We start from the raw sequence: 20740 nt of genomic DNA, 5'->3' as shown, positions 1-20740 counted from the left end.
AGCTTATAGTTAGAGTGGGATCAGGTGACTCAAGCATCACTTTTTATGCTGTTGTAGACACAGGCTGCTGGAGGACGTCCTGTACCAGACAGCACATTTCTACTCTCCTCACCACTTTGTATTATGGCTACTGCTCCTGCTATTACTACTGCACGTCTGTCTCCCATCCTCTGTGTTTTGTCCTGTCTACCTATGCTCCCCTTTTTCTCTTTCCTTCCATCCCCAGCCGTTCACAGCAGATGGCTCGCCCTCTCTTAGACTGGTTCTATTGGAGGCTTCTTCCTGTTGAGAAAAGCTTTTTCTTCCCGCTGTCACATAGTGCTTGTTGGGATTTCTTACCAAATAAAGTGCCTTGCTGAGTTTTGAGGCTTTATAAATAAAACTGAGTTGAAAGTGAATTTTAAATGAATGTATAAATTGCAATAATGATGAATTTAGATAATAACATCACTCTTAAGTCTTTTTAATATTAATATTTTCACTTAAGCATCAAAGCAGACATTTAGCTGGCACTCCAGAGTAGTTAATACAGTGGAACTGGTTGATTTAGCACGAGTTAGCATTAGCAAAAATAATGAAATAAATTACAACAACCGTGAATCTGTTGACAGAAAGAACAAACTTTTTCCTTATCTCCTCTTTGCTAAAATACAAAAACAAATAAAAGTGACACGCGACATCAATGAGCACCATTTTAAACATCAGAGGTGTATATTATTTACTTTGTAAAAGCAGTGAGCCTCCAAATGTAATCGTCATGGATGCAGCAGTGGCCCAGGAGTTACCACAGTTGTGGGTGACATAGACTGAAGCCCCTCTGCGGAGGAAAGTCATGTAGGTAGATGTGCTTCCAACACTGTAGGAACGGGGAACATGTGCACGAGAAACGGCCACCCAGTAATTATTTATTACTAGCCACAGATCGGTTTTAAGGCCCTTAATGGTTGTCTGAGTGGAGAAGAAGAACTGGTAGATTCCTTTGACGGGAGCCCTGAACACACCAGTCCTCCTGTCGAAGGCTCGGCCCACATTCACCAGCACCTTGCTGTACTTGATCCTGTTCAGTTTGCCATTGATTTGGGCTGGGTAAGACGCAAAGAAGTGGATCTTTTGGGAAGACACTGAAGAGCAGGTAATCTTATTAGTATTATTACAAAGACAAATAGATATATACCTTGCAGCAATTTCTTAATAAAGAGAGGCTTTTGTAGGTGTATTATGGAAAACACAGGATAATATCTTAATCATTCTTACACAAACTATGTAGCAGATTCTCCAGCTTTGCTTACAATTAAAGTTTGAGGAGCAAAAAAGGAAGACTTTACCTGTCTCTTAATGTTTCTTAAAGTAATACAAATGTTTGAACACAGTTGTTTAATAAAGCTTTTTTATGTTGAATTTTTGTATATATATAGATACAAACTAGTAACAAATTAGTGCTGTACAATAATACATGCAACTATTTGTGCCTGATTGCCCATATTAATCAATGTTAGTATTCAATAAGTTGCATTATGATTGACAAAGAAACGCTGTCACCAAACAGAGAAGAATAAAAGCCCCAGACATCCAAGGCCTTCCATCCCTTCAGCGTAAACGTTAGTGTGACACATTCAAACTGACAAAAACTTTACTTACTTCTGTTTGTCTTGCATCTCCAGTTAATCTTATCTCTGCTCACACAGGACTGGTTTCTCCTGCATCGACCGCACACAAGCGTGTTGACGTCTGAGAACACACATTCAGCAACATTCGAAAAGGTCTCTAAAAAGCACTGCTCTTAGCAGGAATTAGACTGTTCCAAAAGGTATACATTTGCAGCAATCAGGATAAATATGGATTGTGGGTGAAAGTGGATGTTTAATTTCTTAATTTTCAGCATCCAAAAGCCAAACGCTCCCACAAATGTGCACAATATTAATGCATTTTTCATTTATACCTGCACAATAAGCCAAATAACAGGATGTTGGCTTAGTGAACTGATAGACGTAATAGTTGCCTGGGCACTTCTTGACTTTGATGGGGGTGGAATGGAAAGCACAGCATCTTTTGTTCCAAGTGCCGCAGACATTGCGGGTCACAATACCATCCCTGATCCTTGGATGAGGCCCGGACAGCCACAGCGGGGAGTTGGTGCCACATTTGTTCACAGGGACGCACCTCTCAGGCATCTGCAGACTTTTACCCTTGTAGAAAAGACGGTACCACCCTCCAATAGAAGATGAAAATTTTATTCTGTTTTTTGAAATGCCATTGCTGCTTTTAGTGAAATAGGTGCATGCTACATATAAAGAAAGTGCAGTCGGTTACCTTTCCAGTCTACTTGCCGATCACACATCTTCAGCTTGCTGGTGGTGTTGGTGGCGCGCCAGGTCTGATCTAGGACCGTGTAGTGGAAACAGGGGTCACCTCGTCTTCTTGCATCTTCCACAGATGACTGAATGTTATCAACCTCAATGTAATTTGGACTGTAAGTGAGGATGTGTGTTCCTGCTTGAGAAGAGAGATTGCAGCACATATTGAATTAAGAGTGCGTGTTGAAAATAGTTTTATTTTGAGTAAAGAATGCAGATTATTTTATTCACTGACCTACTTTCTTCTGAGCTCTTTTCTGATGGCTTGATATATGCATCTGCGCATGAAAAAAATAACACATTCAGTAGCTGGTGCTCAGTATGGAGACAGATTGTAAGGAGTTATATAGAGGCTACCTGAGTCAGAGCATTGTGCTGCTGCTGAAGTGTTGTTTGTTCACACTTCAGGCTCTCCATCTCCTGCAATAGTGAGCATTTTTAGAACGAGTGACATGCTGCAGTCTCATTGACAGATAAAATAATAATAATTCGGATTTATAGGGATTTACATAATAATGATAATAATAATAAAAATAGTGGGTCCAGATGCTTCAGATTATGTCCAATACATACAGAGTCAGAGTAGTAACTGTGCGGTAATTTATAGAAGTTACCTATACTTATGTCACTATAGAAACAAGAAGATAAAGAAAAGGAATGAATAAATGCATGTGTATGTGTGTACAAATACATGCATATCTATATATGAGTATGTATACTGTATATACAGTACTCTTGTAAAAAGCTGGTTTGGATTTGAGGATTTGTTTGCAGAAGGCTGGATTGTTGTAGATGTTTATAATTTATTTATGTTTTTTATTTTATCTTGTGCTTTAATAAAAGCTTTAATGCAATGGCCGTAGCTCATAAGGTAGTGCAGGTAGTCTACAAATCCTAAGGTTAGTGGTTTGATCCACTTTGTGGAAAGCAAGGCACTCTATAAGAACCACTCCATTTACCATTAAAAAAGCAAAGCCCACTGCAATTCATTTTAAGGCAAATTCTAGTGATTTCCTACTAAATGTCTGAAAAATCAAGTAAAAAAATAAAAACAGATTTTAACACACAGAAAATGGAAACAAGCATTTGAAGCAACATTTCCACCTTGACTTTATTGATGCAAAATTGGCAGTTGATATAAATAAAATAATTTTTTAAAGTAGATGAATTGGGTAATATAATCAAACGTTTTTGGCCTACAGGAACCCTTCGCTAAGATGAAGGCCTGATGTCCATAAAAAAAATAAGATTTAAAGAATAGTGAATAATTAACCTGCCTAGTTTCTTACTTTATTTACCAATAAAGTGTCTGGTCTATAACATCAAAAAGGTGAAAAATACAGGCCACAATTTCTTAAAATTTAAAAGAAAAGATATTAAAATGTCATTTATTTTTTTATTTTTTAATAAACGAAAAATTATTTAACAGAATGGTTAATCAACAGACTTGTTTATTAATTTTGTTGCCCTAATTGTGTAATAGCTCATTGCATCACCTTGAAAATAGCAGCTAGTTGCACAGACAAAGGTTGATCTTCTACGCGCCAAAGTTTGAGTTCAGACTGAAAAAGAAGAAACAAAAACTTTCTCAAACGACAAATTGAAGTAATTGATATTAAACATATCGTGATGTTCTATTCTCTCTACGAGCTCAGTGTGACAAGAGCTCGGCACAGTTCTGTCTGTGCTAAATAACATCTGGGGAAAACTTTTGTTGCATAATAAATGTTTTTTTTTGTATTGTTCCATCTGCCTTCTAGCTTCATAACATCAATGAACAAAGCTCATACTCACAGAATTTGTGTTCCCCGAGCAACCAACTGCACAAGATGACAATGCTACGAACATGGCCAGAGCTAAGACAACCATCTGGGGATAACAACAGTTACACAATAGTTATGTAAAAGATGACATTTAAATGCTTTCTCATTTACTCGTTGAATAAATCCCGACAAAACACTGTACAAATGTCAGTGTTTATTGGAGAAACAAACAATTTGTGACCAGATGCTCGAAGCTTTGGTTTTATTTTTTTTTTATCACATATCATTAGTGCGAGATGTTGGAATTAATTGAGGAAAAACGCTTTTAAAGGCTTGGGTTTTATGACAGAAACACATTTAGATATGGTTTATATTTATACAGAAAGAAAAGGACAAAGAAAATAAAAATTACAAGTCAATTCAACCAATTCAATATATTTAGATTTAATTAAATCTGCAGACTTTGCTATTTTTGCTCCTTTTTTTAAATTAAAAACAACTACAACAACAATAATTGATCATTTGATTTGCAAGTTACTGAGTTCAGATTAAACACATTACAAAAAAATTATAAAAGTATAAAGAATAATAAAAAAAAGTATGCCTATAACAACACTATATCATCACACAGCCAATGTTCAGCTACAGTTATATTGCAAAGAAATCTTACAGTTCCATGAATATCCAAAAATTGTACCTTGAACTATTCAGTCAGCAGTCTGTGGTTATAGAAGCGGGACATTAAAGTGCTGAAAGAATGAAAATCGCTAAAGATTAAATACGTTTGGACGTCCAATTTCAATGCAATCAGATGTCTATAAGTGTAACGCTACACTCACCTCTCATTTCATCATGATGAGAAACTGCACCCTGTCTGAACATGGCCTTAAATACTGACCCGCTTCAGTTTAAAAAAAGGAGAAAATTCAGTTTAACAGCATCTAAAGGTGCAATTTTTCACAGACTTGTTGCAAGCGTAGACATGAAATTTCTGTAGTGTTGGCAGTTTCTTCAGTTTGCCCAGTCAGCAGACAGTGGTGACACTGTAAAAGTGGTCATTTTTTCATGACCTGTCTTATTACTCCATACGCAGATGGCCAAGGTGTGAAAACAGTCCAACTGACATTAATGTGAAGGCTGTGACATTTCTGTTATTAAAATTGTGGCAAGTGAACAAGTGAAGAGTACCTGCAGTAAATACTTCTTGCATTTGCTACACACGTCAAGACATCTTTGAGCTTTAAGATGAAGAATGTACTACTTACTATGAGTTCAACTGGAAGCGTGGGGTGGAGCTAATGTGACTTGAAGCTGTTGTGTTGTGGTGAATGTGTTATTCTTCTAAATGAAATAGGCTGTATTTTCTTTCAGTGATGCTCAGAATTAAATGTTTGTACAATTAAAGATTTTATCAACATTTCTTATCAGCCAATCACACGGGAGCAACTTGATGCATTTTGGTCAAGAGAGCCTGCTGAAATTCAAACTGATCATGAAAACGATTAACAAAGTAATCACTCTTTGCACGCAAGATATGCAGAACAGTATAAGATGTTAAACCTTGAAGCAGGTGGACTAAAATGCCACTTCTGTCAGCTAAGAACAGGAAACTGGGTCTGCAGCTCTCATGAGCTCACTAACTTAGACAACAGATGATTGAAATACGCTGCCTGGTCTGATGAGTCTCGATTTCTGCTGAAACTTTGGGATAGTGGTTCAGAATTTGCCATAAACAATATGAAAGCACGGATCCATCCTGCCTTGTATCAGCGGTGGTTCAGGCTGCTGCTGGAGTGGGGGATATTTTCTTGGTACACTTTGAGCCTCTTAGTACCAACTGACCTTCGCTTAAAATGTCACAGCCTACTTGAATATTGTTGCTGACCATATCCATCTCTTTATGACCACAGTGTACCCATCTTTGGATGGCTGCTTAAAACAGGATAACACACGATGTCATAAAGCTTAGATGATCTAAAGGTGATGTCTCTAGCACTTTGTTAAATCTAAGCCATGACAAGCTCAGACAGTTTGAGCAAGGTGTACCTAATTAAGTGTCTGGTGACTGTATTGCAAACAGTGAATCCACTAGTTTCCATGCAAACTAACTACAGGTGGATGTTTCTATAATCAAACAGGCCACTAGAGGGTAACAGCAGCAATAGAAGCTCAGCACCATTACCCCATTATTATTAATAATATAATGAGCCAGGAGTTATCTTTACTTGAAAAGAAAATGAGATAGTTCTTGTGTTTTATTGTAGGCTGACTTAAAGTGGAGGAGATAATTGTAGCTCCAGTCCAAATATGCAGTAAATGAATAGCTTTATGAAAAGCACCCCATTGGCAGAGCAAGCCGCGTGCTTTACTGCTGTTGAAATCACAATTAGTTTGTCATGATGAAAACATTTGGCATGTTAGTATCTGTTGGCAGCCAGGGTGTTTACAGTGTTTCACCCTGGCAGTTGTGGCGGTTGTAATGTTCTGCTCTGGATATTTGTCTGCAGGTCACTGGGCCACAGGTCACCGAGAGATGTAACTGAGCCGAGGCAGGTTGTTTATCTTCCTTTTTTTTTAAAAAAATCACCAATTACCACTACTTGTTCGTTCATTAAAACTGAATCTGTCACGTTCCAGATGCTTTACTATAGAGAACTGATATTAAATAACACTAATAATCACAAACCCAATGTAAAGAGAAATAAGAAAGAAAAAAACACAGTGTAAAATGTAAATAAAAGCAGAAGAAGATGTGCAAGTTTCATGAAACTATATCTTATTCATTTCCTCTAATGGCCACCTGAGGCTGAAATTCTTAGGATAAAACTCTTAACTTTAGCTTGCTACTAAGGGTTCTGGAGTAAAAATATGTGTTATTACAGGTGTGGCTTGCAAACCCACTCATTTCTAACAACTTGTCAATCACAGTTCATCAGCCATTGAGCATATCCAACAACTATCCTTTCAAAAACGGAGTATGAGCAAGATTCGTGAAACTGACTCAGGATTTTTATTCAATATAACCCAAAATGAGTCATACTGACTCATTATTAGCCCAGAGCCCAGAGCCTAGAGGCAGACAAGTTTACTGGGATCAAGTCAGAGCGCCGTGTTCTAATTAGACTTGTATGGGACTAGAAGTCTATTTAGCAAATCACTTCCACATTTGCTTCAACTTTTCAGATCCAGAGTCTACGATCTTCTTTTTTAATGTCTATGAGTCCAAATTGAGGCTTTAAAACAGTAGAACACGAAACCAATGGGAGCTGTCATGATATATATGAAGTCTATAACTTCTTATCTATCAAACATTGCACACCTTTGGTACAAAAAGATTATGCATAAGGGCACTTTGAGAATTCTTGTACATGTCAACATGCTGATGATGGACATTGTGTACTTTGGCAGGGGTTGCTGTTGCTATGGAGAGTTTATCAGCCTTTTGTTTGTATGAGATAGAAGCTGAGCGCTATTGGATTCTTTCCTCTGTGTATCTGTGTAAGCCTGCGGGTAAACACTCAGAGCTATGGCTGCATTTAGATCAGCTGCTGGCCCATATACACTCAATACGGGATATAGAACAAGCCACCCACAGGACCTTTCATTCATCAACAAAAACAAATGGGCATCCCTGGAGGGTTTTAAGAGATACTGTAAAACTAAATGAGTGATTAAGTCAGATACAGCAGTTTAATAATTCTTTAAATTGATTATATTATTATATTGTCCTCCCCTTTAAACATATCAGCATATTAGAGAAACATACAAGCAAAAGTCTTGAATTTAAAGTCACTTAAGGCATCAGGTATGATCAACAAAAGGTAATTAATTTTATTACAAGTATTAATTTTACAAAATTCTCTTTTTGTGTTGTTTGGCAATAATAAAGTCAAACATTAATGTTGTTGTATAGCTGGTATCACACAGTATCATGGGTTAGGGTCACTTTGCGAGTGATTATAAGAAAGACAGACTCCACCGCTGCATTCATCATCTGAGAACTTCCCAGACTGGATGTTATCAAAAACCAATGTTAGCTGATCTACTGAGACAACTAGAGTGTGTCCTGTGCTGCCACTGTTACTTCTACACCACAGGTCTGAGCAACAGTGGTCCTCCTGGGATTAAGGAAAGCTCCACCTGCTGCTAGGACTGTCCAATTCTGGACTGGAAAATCAGCTTGAAAGAGGTGGTACCTTTGCTCTTGAAACACAGACAGGAACATAGCAACTGTTCACTCCTCCTTCTGTTCACTCACAGCCAGCATGTCCTCAGCATACCACGAGGCCAATTCTGTGCTATGACTCGCTGAAGTGTGTTTTTAGCTTTAGTTGTTTTTGTGAGAGCTTGGTTTGCGTTACCAGCAATAAGTCAGACTGGTTCTCTGGGCCTAGTTAGCCAGGGCTATCCTTTGCTACCAATTTCTAAGCGCAGTCAATGGGTTTGGGGGTTTCAGAATCTCGTCTCTGCTTTTTGCAGATGATGTGGTTCTGTTGGCTTCAGTGATCAATGACCTGGGGCAGCTTGCACTAGAACACTTTTCATCCAGGTGTGGATCAGTCTGGATTAGAATTTGCACCTCCAAATCTGGTTCTCAGCCTGAAAAGGCTGGATCGTCCACTCTGGGTCAGGTACAACTTTCCATGGAGAGTTTAAGCATCTTGGGGTTGCTTCCTAAGTTAGCAGAGAGAGGAATGGGAGACTAACAGCCAGACTGGTCTGTCGTGATGAAGTGAGAGCAGAGTGTAAAAGTGAAGCTGTGAGGTCTGCATTTCTACTCATGAGCTCTGAGTAGTGATTGAAAGAATGAGACTGCAGATGCAAGCAGCGGAAATGAGTTTCCTCCAAAGGGTGTCTGTACTCAGCCTTAGAGATAGGGTGAGGAACTGAGCTGCTACTCCTCCACATCAAAAGGAGCCAGCTGAGGTGTTTCAGGCATGTAATGAGTGCCAATCGAGCACATGCTGGAAGAGATTACATCTCTGGGATGGATAGTTATTTATTTATTTAGATCATTTTATACAGGGGGTGAAAATTACCCTGATTGGTTTCATCATATAAATACAACACAAGTAATGTTTACTTGAAATGACTGATAATTAAGTGATAGCACAATCACAGGATAATAAATATGCTTGTAAGTGGTAATGTTGATTAAGTTGTATTAATGAAAAGTTTAATTTTTGGTTTCTACAAATATGACCACTGACCTTGAGGTCGTGGTCACTCCAATTAAAACACATGCAAGATTTGTATGAATTTTAAAATCCAACATTGCCTCGTCCTTGAGTTATCGAATTCAAAAGCTTGGATGTCCATGCTGCCCCATCAGCCTTTTACAGCTTAAGGGGTAAAAAAGTCAGTATTTGACTCTAGAATTTAGAACAAGCATGTCTAAGTGACCTTTAAAGCACAGCCATTACTGAACATGTTAAATGTATACTGCCTCTCACCCTCTTGAAAAAGAAAGCGAGCAGAAGCCAGCTATTATTAGAACTCCCTTTAGGCTTTTATCCTTTGGCTGCATGAGTCTCACACTCCCCACATATCCAGCAACCACAAGCCCACATCTTAGTCCGTTTACTCGAACATGACCTCTGTCTTATTGGGCTCTGAGCCGAGAGCTACTAAACCAGTGTGTTCCTTCTTGTCACTTCCTGGCAAAATAGTGGTGTAACTCTTTGTACCCTGAGGCAGTGAAAGCAGCTGAGTGGAAATAACTAGACGTAAAGTCCTGATCGGTCACGTATGTGGTGAGATTTCTTTGGCGCACGAGGGTCACGTGGTGGAATGTCTACAGGGTAGAGTTACTGAACTTGACCTCATCTCCATCTTTAGAGGAGACCCGGTGACAAAACTCTCTCTACTTTTGTTTCTTTCCCTAATCACTTCTCCTTTCATCCCCCACAGCTGTAATCAGCTGCACCGTAGGGACCATCCACTGATTGATATAATCACTTCTGTACGCTTAATTAACCGACTGCAGATGACATTAAAATAAAAAAAATAAAAAATAGAACAGAAGAGTAACACTTTAAACTGTTTGCTGTTTTATTGTCATTTGGATCGCATTTACAGTATTTACAATATTTTCAGCTGCAAAAAAGTGTAGCTATAAAAATAATTCTGTACATACTGTATGATTAAGATGGATTTAAATCATTAAAAAAAAAAAATAAACAAAAAAAACAAAACCTCAAAACAAAACATAACTGTTCATATGCAACAGGGCATTTTGTTCTCATATGGCACATTACAACAAAAGATCTGCCCCTGCCTTGCTGGATCACAAGATGGTAGAGAGTTTAAACACGACATCCGATGAAGTTTAATAACAATTGCCTCCATTGAACTGTCAAAAAGCATTAAACCACCCACCAAGGCAGGCAAACGATACTGTAGCTTACTGTTGTACGTCAGAGAGAACCGCGTGTCCTGTAGATTATATCATGTACTGTTCTTTTCACTGCAATTAATGCAAAACAACACCCAGAAAGAGAGTGGATTACATTCACCCTGGTCCACAAAAAACTGATGTTAGTGGGAATACTGCGATTACATTTTTTTTTTTTTAAAAGAAAAAAAGAAATGCATGCACAAAACTTGCTCAGAGTCAAACATTTGTTCAAATTTACACACGAAACAGCATTACAGTACAGCAGAAATGTAACAATGTGCAACACCAGTATTAGTTTAAATACTTCAAGTATTCGAATAAAGTGATCCTTTGGGTGAAATTGCTGTGATAAGGCTGAACAACAGGCGCTTCCTGTTAACTGAACACCTCCACATGTCCCTTATTAAACAGCTGTAAAGACTTTTAATAGAAAAGTCTTCAACAGCATTACTGTATGAAATCAGTCATAATCTACGTTTTTAAAATCACCCGCAACATGCTGCATTATCCCCGGCCGCCCGTCTCTTCCTCGAGGACGTCACCTCACACTCTCGACCGATACAGAGTGTAGTTCAGCAACACTGGAGCGACTTCACCAAAGTCTGAGAGGTGATTGTAATGCATTTCCTGTTAGTAGCCATTTCTGATGTGTGCATTTTCTCATGAAAAGGATAACGGATGCAGAAAGCATTAACAAGCTACTGCTAAAAAACAGGCTGAAATTAAAAAGGCTACTTATGTCTGCTCTAGTCTGAAGAGGATTCTCAGAGTGAAAAAAAACAAAGTCTGGTTCCCATCTTGTTGGCAGAAGATGACACGGGATATGAAGACGTATTCTGGAGGCTTCATTGTACTGCCCAGAAGAGGTTTTCACTTGGTCACCTTATAGCTGCTCAGATCTAGGGGCTCTTTGCTGGGTACACACCAGTCGTCAGCCTCTTGGCTCATTTTATAGTTCTTCAGAGCAGTTTTGTTGTACACTGGCAGCCTTTCGATGGAGTCTGTGGACAGCGCCTGGAGGGACAAGACGACAGGATGTAATTACAAATGTCCTGTCTTACCTACACCAGTTCCACAGGTCTGCAGAGTCAGTTTTGTGTTTAACAAAAGGCATGGCACAGGGCAGCTTCTATTTGTTATGCGCTCCAGACTTTCAAACTGCCGGCTTCTTGTCACAGTTTCATGCATGATCACCCTGCCTGGCTCACCTTCAAGTAGATGACAGCGTCTGTGCCATAGCCCTCCATGGAGTAGAGCTGCAAGTCCCCCTGGAAGTACTTGGCGTAGAGACGAGAAATGGGCAGACCGTAGCCGAAGCCAGCCTGTACAGAGAGACGAGGGAGATCAAGGGTTTAAGAAGGCTTTGTTCTGTCACACTGAAAGCAGCACTGCTCATCCATGGAACAAACAGATCTTTTGTCAAGTTTGTATTGTGACTGAAGGTCAATGGCTTTTTCAGAAAAAACAACAATATTAGTCCTGTGCTTCAAACTTTAAATGACTAAGTAAGCAATAAAACGCTTGGAGGCTATAAAGAAAGGCAACCAAAGAGAATGTGGTGCTCATAACGGCACCCTTTAGACCTGCTGAATAAACAGTTTGTTGTTTGTGCAAAGCTGTTAATGATCGACTTCTTAGGCTTTACTTTTACTTACCAGTGGAGGCCGTTTCTGGTCTCCTATTTGTGGAGCCGGAGCAGTAGAGTACATGTAGCTGAAAAGGTTCTCAATCCTACGAAATGGGACACCGCCACCCTTGTCGCTCACCTACAGCACAGCACGGGCAGGGGGTAAAAATAGAGAATGATGTGAGGTGCTTGGACAGAGCTGAAGAGAGACGGGCCTGCCTGTCATGAACACTCGGCTTCAATATAAGGGTGGAAGCCGAGTGTCTTATGTTTGTGTACATACTGTCATGACAAACGTGTGGTGCAAGAGGGGGGTGGCCTGTATTTGTCAGAGGCTGCTGCTGGTACTGAAGGTGGAAAGCATAAATAAAACGAGTCTAATTTCAAGTGCAGATTCTGCCATTTAATTCACAAACTGTTAAAGACCAATAAGTTTGTTTATTATAGTATGTCACTTATAGTCAAGCTAGTCGGGCACAAGAAGCCTCGACAGTGTTTTGTTGACACGTGGGCATAAAGTCAAGATTTATAGGCTCTGTGAGTATGAATGCAGACAGCCCATGGTGCTAATCTTATCAGAGCTTAGTAGCTCTGCGTGCCAGTAGGCACTGTGCTTAATTGAGGGTGAAGTCATTACATAACATGTTTAGAGAAAGCGCTGGGTGGACATGACAAAAGGAGAGGTAAGTTTAGCTTTGAAATCAGATGCACGCTTTGTACCGTGTGGGATATCCCTGTATTATTAATGCAATAAATACTAAATGGGTGCAACGACAGCAATAAACAGGATCAGTGTGGTGAAATAATTTTGCCTTTACAAGCTTCATTAACCTTGCTTTATATGTGCTTGTTCACAAAAATAAAAACCACCTACGCTCCTGTTGACTCCTACAGGCAATTTAAACCCTTTAATCCAGCTGCTGTTAATATGTTAGAACACTATGGGAGGAAACTCCTTGAAGTAACCTGCATGAATGCATGTAGAACAAGACCAAGTTCACATCAAGGATGTCGTTTGATCTTTCGCTTTCCCACCACATTAAGGATGTTATCTGAATCCAGAGTGGGGCTGAACACAGGTATGCTGTGCAGATTTGAGCACTTTTTAATCATTTAATTTTGAGGTACTGAGTTACTATTAAAAATTTCTGGATTTACCAGATATACCCATAAAATTGGTCCAATTTATGCACCCCTGAAATCACACCATTTCCCCCCCAGTGCCAGTGATCCATTTAGATTATTTTGAGCTGAGGTGCCCAATTTTGGGGATCATAGGTGCCGAGACGCCTGCCTTTGCTTGCACCTAAATGACACTTACTCAGAGGTTCCTACCAGACTGCCCCAGTCACCAGTAGTTCACCTGGAAAACGTCCATTTGTCTACACAAACTTAAAAACAACTCGCCATGATGCAGTGAAACTGAAATGTGGGACAAACCAGAAATGGAGATTACTTTTACTTTGAAGGCAAACCCCTGCAACCAAAACATTTCAAAAGGTGCAACTTTTACTCAGAAGTTTTGTGTTGCACGTTTTCAAGCTTCACTGCAGCTCAGAACATAAATGGCGAGTGTTTGCAAAAAAGTTGACATCAATCTGATGCACGCTCAATCATCCAACCCTGAAAACTAGACTGAAACTAGCACTACTGACTAACAATGGGCTGTGAGGTGAGTTTCTTCATCATTAATATGCAAATTTTCATGCCTTTAGATCAATGACAGTGAGTACCATTTTAACCAAACTTCTCTGCGAGTGGTACTCATGACCATTACCCAATGACAATTGATCAATGGTCATGAAAATTTGCATATTAATGATCAGGAACTGACCCCACAGCCCATTGTTAGTCATGGTACTTGTTTCAGTCATCACGCAAATGTGTTGTTTATAAGGTTGGGGAAACGTTTCTCCCACTGAAAACGCTACGTCCAGATGAACAGAATCAACTTTTGGGGCAATCATAAGGAGGCCAAACGCTGGTCAGCTGGTTGGGGAATGCACATTTTACCTCTAGAAATCAGAAGTTGCTATATGGTTGCCAATGGGTCTCCAGGTGTGGGTGACTGAGGCCTGGTGTTTTAACCCTTTAAGACCTACCATAGAACCAAGTCCGCCAGAGCTTATATTATATTTTTACATGCTGTAGTAGCCATTTTTGGGAGCATTTCAAGTTGCTATACATCAATACAACCATTATAGCCCAAATTTAATAATATGTCTGCATTAGGTGCATAGTAATTACATAAATTGCAAAAAAGTGCAATAAACTACAAAAAAATTGAAAATCGTTTTTGTTTTTTAACATATATTTCTAGTTAGAGAAATTTAAGAGGCTTATCCCTCAAAACTGTAAATACAAAAAAGTTGCACAAACTAGTTTCCCACCACAGGAAATTTATTTTGAGTGTCTTCATAGTTTTATTTTTGAAATACACCAATTTCTATACACTGCAGGAAAAACGAAAATAAATATTATAGTGCAAATTTGCAAAAAAGCAGCATCTGCATCAAAATAAACTATTTTCAGCAGTGCAATATGTGTCCTAAGCATCCCAGAAACGACACAGAAAGTCAAACATAACTTTTAACAACATCAGTATAGGCTCATGAGGCCTTGATGGTAAAAAACTACATTTCTGCGAAAGTGACGTCACTTCCGGTTTCGGGCAGGACATGGCGGACATGTGATAGTTCACGCTAATGGACATAGGAAGTGTTACAAACAGCTGATCGGATCGGCAAAGCGTTTTTCTGGAATATTATGTTTTTGTTGCTGCAAGTGATTTTTATGCAGTTTTTGCAAAGATATGTGTGGAAGGAAACTGTGACCTAGGACAAGCTGATGGCATAAGATGTAAGTACAACTCCTCTGGAATCATATGCAAAAAAAATTATTGCGCTAGCTCACGTGGTTGCAGAGCTACCGGGATTTAAAAATAGTTAGGCAAAACGGAGCGTGCCCGCTCAGACCGGTTTTAAAGGGTTAAATAGGATTTTTTATTTATTTTTCTTATTATTTCTTTTTAAACTCTGAGCAATCTGTACAATCACCATCTCCAGAATCGAGCAACTGACAACAACCAGTCTACATGGAGGAAAATTGGAGGTCAGGATGAATTGTCCCTTTATTTTTTTAAGATTGCAACTCACCTTAATCGTCAAATCTTCATCCCCAAGAGAGACCATGACTTTAATAGGTGGAAGGTTCCTGCTGCTCTCATGAGTCTCTATCGTGGCCCTCATAGCATTCTATAAATATTTAAGACAATAAAATAAATTTTCAAGATGTTCAGGAATATTGAGTTGAACATGCACATATTCAAAACTGGGTCTCCTACCTTGAAGAGCTCAAACAGCATGTGATAAAGGTGAGATGGCACATAAACAATCGTTACTGGATGATTTGTCTTCTTCACTGCACAGAAGGAAAAAAAGAGAAGTATTTATTCTATCCACTTCATTTACAATTCATTATTCTAACCACTCATGGATGATTTCCATTAGTGGCAATTACTCTGCTGCACTCTGGTTTTACGCTTTGTGAGGATGGAGAGGAAAAGGTCTGTGTGTCAATACCGCCTGATGTGGTCAGCTAGGCCCGCTTAGCCATCAAATCAGACTCTCTGCTATATTTAGAGCCCTCTCGGATCCATCATGCTCTCTTACATAAAACCACTCATACTGTGCATACATACTGGAGGCCCGGGGTCTATTTGTGCTTTACTGAAACCACTTCATTGCACTGCAATGACTTTTACCCTTGAGGCTGTTTGCATGATTACCTTAAAAGATTTTTCACACCTGGGTAAATATAACGCTAAAGGGTCAATATGGGCCGCAGGACAGAATTCCTAAATTCTGTAACTTACGATTCATCTCCTGAAGTATCACATCAGGGGCACAGAGGTAGTACTGATCACAAAGCATCTTGGCACTTCTGAAGGCATCTGTGAATATAAAGGGAGAGCATGTCACCGAAAACAAAAAACAAAGGGACAAACAAAATTCAGATTCAACCATATTGTATATTTACCCTGGACTACATCTCCAACTTTACAGTGAGGATCAATGCTTCCAATGGTGTTTGGGTGAACCGGATTGGTGGTACCGTCAAAAATCAGGGCTGTAGAAATAAGAAAACAGTGAATCTTCTGCAAACGGACCACTGAGATACACGTTTAACTAAAAACTACAAATACTATACACAGCTTGGTTTTGATGCCAAGATAATGAAGAAGTACAACTATTTTCTGTTGTTTTAATAGTGCTACTTATTAATACATATATTAGAAAAAAAACTCAAAGGGGGTCATATTATGTTCATGCCAGCTCTATAATATAACTGTTATACTCTAGTAGATCAGCTTTGCATGATTCACAGCTCAAAATAATCCTTATTTATCTTATTATCAGCCTTGATGCAACCCCTCAGCCCATTTTTTATGAAACAAGCTTTATGGGTATATTATGTGTATCTGGGACACCCATATATCCCCTTTCTTTGATATCATAAAGACTGAAGAAGAGCTGAACTGTGTTGAACACAGTGATTACTTAGAACATATGGTGCCCTCATTATTTGAAACATTGGCTGTGTTTACTATGATCATTTACCACCACAACAGCATATAAATGACAGAAAATGAAAAACACGCATCAAGTCAGACACTTGGGAACACATGCTAAAAATACCACTGAGGAGCACAATATGCTGCTATGAGATGCAGAAACCTGCATACGTGTTAAAAGTGTTTCTCAAGAAGAGTTGTGCAGTTAATAAAGCATAAATGCTTTCCTTTACGCAACAGTGATTTTGAAAATCTAAACTATCAGATCAGTGATATGCATCACCTGTCTTTGTTCCACATGGCTGATGATACCTCCACAAGCTCTCAATAACAAAACAGAAGTCTGAAGAGCATAACATCATGCCAGAGCAACCATCTGCTGTTGACATGGGAGTGTTATCAGCACTTGTCACAGGGACACCAGGCAAAAAGAAGGAAAAATGGGGCGTATCAGTCGGAAAAATGTAAAGCCATTCACTCTTTTGCCTAAAGCAGAAAAATGTGAGCAATTTTGCTTTCAGAATTCTGCTCAAAACGGGAGGCTTGCGGCACCAAATCCATCCATGTGATGACTCATCAGTACATTTACATCAGCTTGTAATTGTGCAATGAACGCTGCATCATATACAAGCACAGCAGTCGGTGCAGCATTTCTTCTTTTCGGTGCCCAAGTTTGTGTGGAGCCCATTAAGACTGCAATTTGTTTAAAAGCCCACACAGAATGAAATGGTCAAAAGATTAAACACGGCAGAATCAAATTAGATTTTCATAAGCTTTTTCATAACCTGATCAGAAGAAAAGAAATTCTAGCATGTAAACAATTTAAGCTAATTTCTAGCTGGCCATGCTCTTCATGTGATGATTCCCTGACGGCATTCAATGATATCCAACAACAACACACTGACAATAAAGGTACGGTGAATTAAAATAAATAAATAAAAAATTCAAATGTTACTCACTGTGCTGGTTGATGAGCATCCGGATTGAGATGCGGCTCATGTAGAAGCGATCCAGAAAGTACTGGATGTTCTGGTTGGTGGCCACATCCTGGGGGAAGGCCTCTTTGTATTCTATGACACCCTGGGCCATGGTGGGCACCACATCATTGTGTCTGTTTCTGATGGTAACTAAGGTATCAACAAACCTGGGGAGGAATGACAAAGACATCCTGCATCAGGGGTTTGGGCAGTACCACATTGAAAGGGATGAAGGCACTTGGGAGAACACAAAGGTCATGTTTCATTACAAAACATGAAAACACCCATAAGAATGAGAAACTTACTCTCCAAGGACTTTGTGATCATCAGGATTCTTGTCCAGGAACTCAAGGAGCTCCATTAAACTCTGGACATACCTGAAAATATAAGTTAAAACATGTTAACATGTGCTGCAAAATACAAGAGAAACTGCTAAGTCCTCAATTCTTTAAGAAAAACTTTGTTTATGGCACATATACAGATCACAGCCCACTCCTCATAAAGGGAAACAGCAGAAACGGCAGCCTTGAAAACAACAGTCACGTGACATGTGAGGAGAAACTAGGGTAAAGTTCAACTCTAACGTCTCCGCCTCACATTCACCAGCGCAGCCCTAGTTGGAAGGAGTACAGCTTGGTCAGATAGGGGGCTTTGTGATTCTGAGCACGATGGGGGGGATAAACTGGCAATAAACAAGTCAACAGCTGTGACTGTGACTAGACGGAAGATAAAAGCTGGCATCAAATATGCTTCGTAAAACACCAGAGGCTGACAGACACTAACTGTAATAAGCTGCTCTTTTGTTTTGGAAAATGTTTCTGCTGAATAAATACATTTACAATATAAAAAGCAACTAAATACATTTGATTACTTGGATCATATTAATCAATAAACCCCATTCAACTTACCAGCCCTGCACCATTTTCACAGATGGAGTTGTGAGCAGTTTGTCAGGGAGCAAGTTAATCTCCTTCATGATATTTGAGAGCCTTACTGGAAGCTCCTGCCTCAGAAAAGCAAAGGACGTCTTTTCACAGGCATTAATGGAACCTGAATTGGGGACAAACAGATGTACTGACTAGATGATCCGGAGAAAAATACACATTCAGAAGTTTTTTTTAAATGTCTTAAATGTTAGTAAGAAGAACTTTCTCTAATGTCTCAAATTCGCACAAAGTTTTTTTTGAACTACTGACTGGAATAAACAACTGTGGGTAATTTTTAAACTAGCTTTAATCCAACAAAATTAAAGTCAGATGGATTAAAAAAAAACAATAACAGCGATAACAACAACAACAACAACAACAATAATAACAATAGAAAATTAATATTCGCATGTAAACATCTGTGTCGACACTTGCAATCCCTTTGCACAAAACGTGCGATAGTCTGCACATCATAAAGTCTTTAATAGCAGTTCATAGTGGTGAGAAAATTAAAAACATATACTATAATGCACACAGTGATAGGCCCACGTCTGACGCAACACTAGCAAAAATGAGCACCATGTTTCTGCAAACACTGCAGAGCAGATGCAGAGCCGTGCAAGCATGCATGGCCACGGGACATTTGGACACGAAACGGTGGTACATCTGTGGTCACGTCTTCGCAGCTGACGCCACATAGGTCACGTAGCCCCCCATTGTCACAAAAACAAACCAGCAACAACATTAGCGAGGATCAATACTCACCGAAATCGATAAACTGCTTCATGGAGAGGGGTGAAGGAGAGAATTTCGAGAAATGCTCGATGTGTTGCGGCGCGCTGGCCACGGCGGCGTTTTTCATGATAAACCGAACGAACTTCATTGTTGCTCTGTGAGGTCCCGAGTCTACTCAGAAACAGGTTCCAAAGCTAAGCTACTCCAAACCACTGAAGGTGTTTTCATGCTGTAGTATGAAAACAAGGGAGGCAGCAGCGGAGATGTAGGATTCTCCAGCCAATGGGAGAGTGGGAATTCTAATTTACTCTCCAGGCTGGCCAATCAGAAGAGGAGGAGGCGGGCTTAGTGAGTTTGGGTTCTTCCACTCTAGCAAACTCTTCAGAGGCCCCAACTTTCGAAATTCTTCCTAAATTCTTCCTCAGTTCCCCAAACTGAACTAATATATAAATAAATTAACACGTTTATCAAGTGGTTTTAGTCATAAAAACGCTAACACAAACACAATAAACAACAATAAACCCTAAACTAATATTAATCCTCTTCTAGAAGCCATGCTTACTGCTTGTTGGCCATCTTTGCAATGCTTACAAGACCCTGGGTAGTATTTTGGGTGGAATCACAAGAATCACCAGTAGGAAGAACCACCATCTTTGTTTGGGGAACCCAGAAAAACTGGAGCTACACCGAAACCATAAATTGCATAAAATTGAAACAAAATAACCAGCCTGTTCACTTTAAGGCCAATACATAAAAGGTGTGTTTAATGTCCATTTAAAACATTTTAAAAAACCCAAGACTTTATTTTGTATGAAAGCAGAAGTACATGTCTCAACATGTCTCAGGCTTTGCCTTCTGCTGCCATGCAACATACAAAAGTTCATTCAGATTCAGAAGACTTAACTTCTGAATCCCCGAGAGGCAATTGAGAGACTGACCTTGCCGACCATACATACAATACACAAACATCACAATGGGGAAACAGGTCAGGCTAGGTAGCTGGCCGGTCCAGCTACCTAACTTACAAAAGTTAAAACGTGAGCATAGTTAATGTAGTTTTGTTTTTTCATTTGGTTTCAACACTGATTCACCAATTTCATTAATTACTATATTTATTTGCAGCTTACAATTAAGAAGTTCAGAACAGGTATTATGCTACAACTCAAGCACTCTCAGTAAACATGTGAGTCTGAATAGATATGTGCTGGATGTGTTGTTCTGACTAAAGCTAAAGCTGAGACTAAAATAGCATATTTTGTCATTTATCTTACTTGGGGTTTACATGTGCACAATATTCCTTGTTTAGTCTAATTCGTATTAACTAAAAGCCTTTTAGTTTAGTTTTACTTAGATATAATAACCTTCAGAACAAGAGCTGACAGTATATG

General features: G+C 39.2%; 2 protein-coding genes across 4 annotated transcripts; both read right to left on the bottom strand.

Moving 5' to 3' along the window:
- Positions 1-429: 429 nt before the first annotated feature.
- Positions 430-5426, bottom strand: LOC102307688. Of its 3 annotated transcripts, XM_005913676.3 has the most exons (10): positions 4957-5426; positions 4815-4866; positions 4149-4223; positions 3851-3916; positions 2712-2774; positions 2590-2632; positions 2311-2493; positions 1940-2209; positions 1639-1728; positions 430-1121 (listed from the first exon to the last, which is right to left on the bottom strand). In XM_005913676.3, the coding sequence occupies exons 3-10, from the start codon at positions 4221-4223 to the stop codon at positions 715-717; spliced, it is 1197 nt and encodes a 398-aa protein (XP_005913738.1). In that variant the 5' UTR covers positions 4815-4866; positions 4957-5426; the 3' UTR covers positions 430-714. The 3 variants fall into 3 exon arrangements, with proteins under 3 accessions (XP_005913738.1, XP_042079559.1, XP_042079561.1); XM_042223625.1 differs by having other exon boundaries at positions 4815-5426; XM_042223627.1 differs by having other exon boundaries at positions 2311-2490; positions 4815-5425.
- Positions 5427-10147: 4721 nt separating this feature from the next.
- Positions 10148-19621, bottom strand: pdk2a (pyruvate dehydrogenase kinase 2a). Its single transcript, XM_005913678.3, has 11 exons — positions 19383-19621; positions 18600-18741; positions 17997-18068; positions 17674-17858; positions 16180-16269; positions 16016-16093; positions 15485-15561; positions 15297-15395; positions 12170-12280; positions 11723-11836; positions 10148-11528 (listed from the first exon to the last, which is right to left on the bottom strand). Exons 1-11 carry the CDS (start codon positions 19498-19500, stop codon positions 11385-11387), a joined length of 1230 nt encoding a protein of 409 aa, XP_005913740.1. The 5' UTR covers positions 19501-19621; the 3' UTR covers positions 10148-11384.
- Between the last annotated feature and the right edge of the window lie 1119 nt (positions 19622-20740).

Source organism: Haplochromis burtoni, unplaced genomic scaffold (genome assembly GCF_018398535.1).
Source record: "Haplochromis burtoni strain Fernald_Lab_line unplaced genomic scaffold, NCSU_Asbu1 Contig_6, whole genome shotgun sequence".
NCBI classification, from domain to species: domain Eukaryota; kingdom Metazoa; phylum Chordata; class Actinopteri; order Cichliformes; family Cichlidae; genus Haplochromis; species Haplochromis burtoni.
This window is presented reverse-complemented; position numbering and strand designations above follow the sequence as displayed.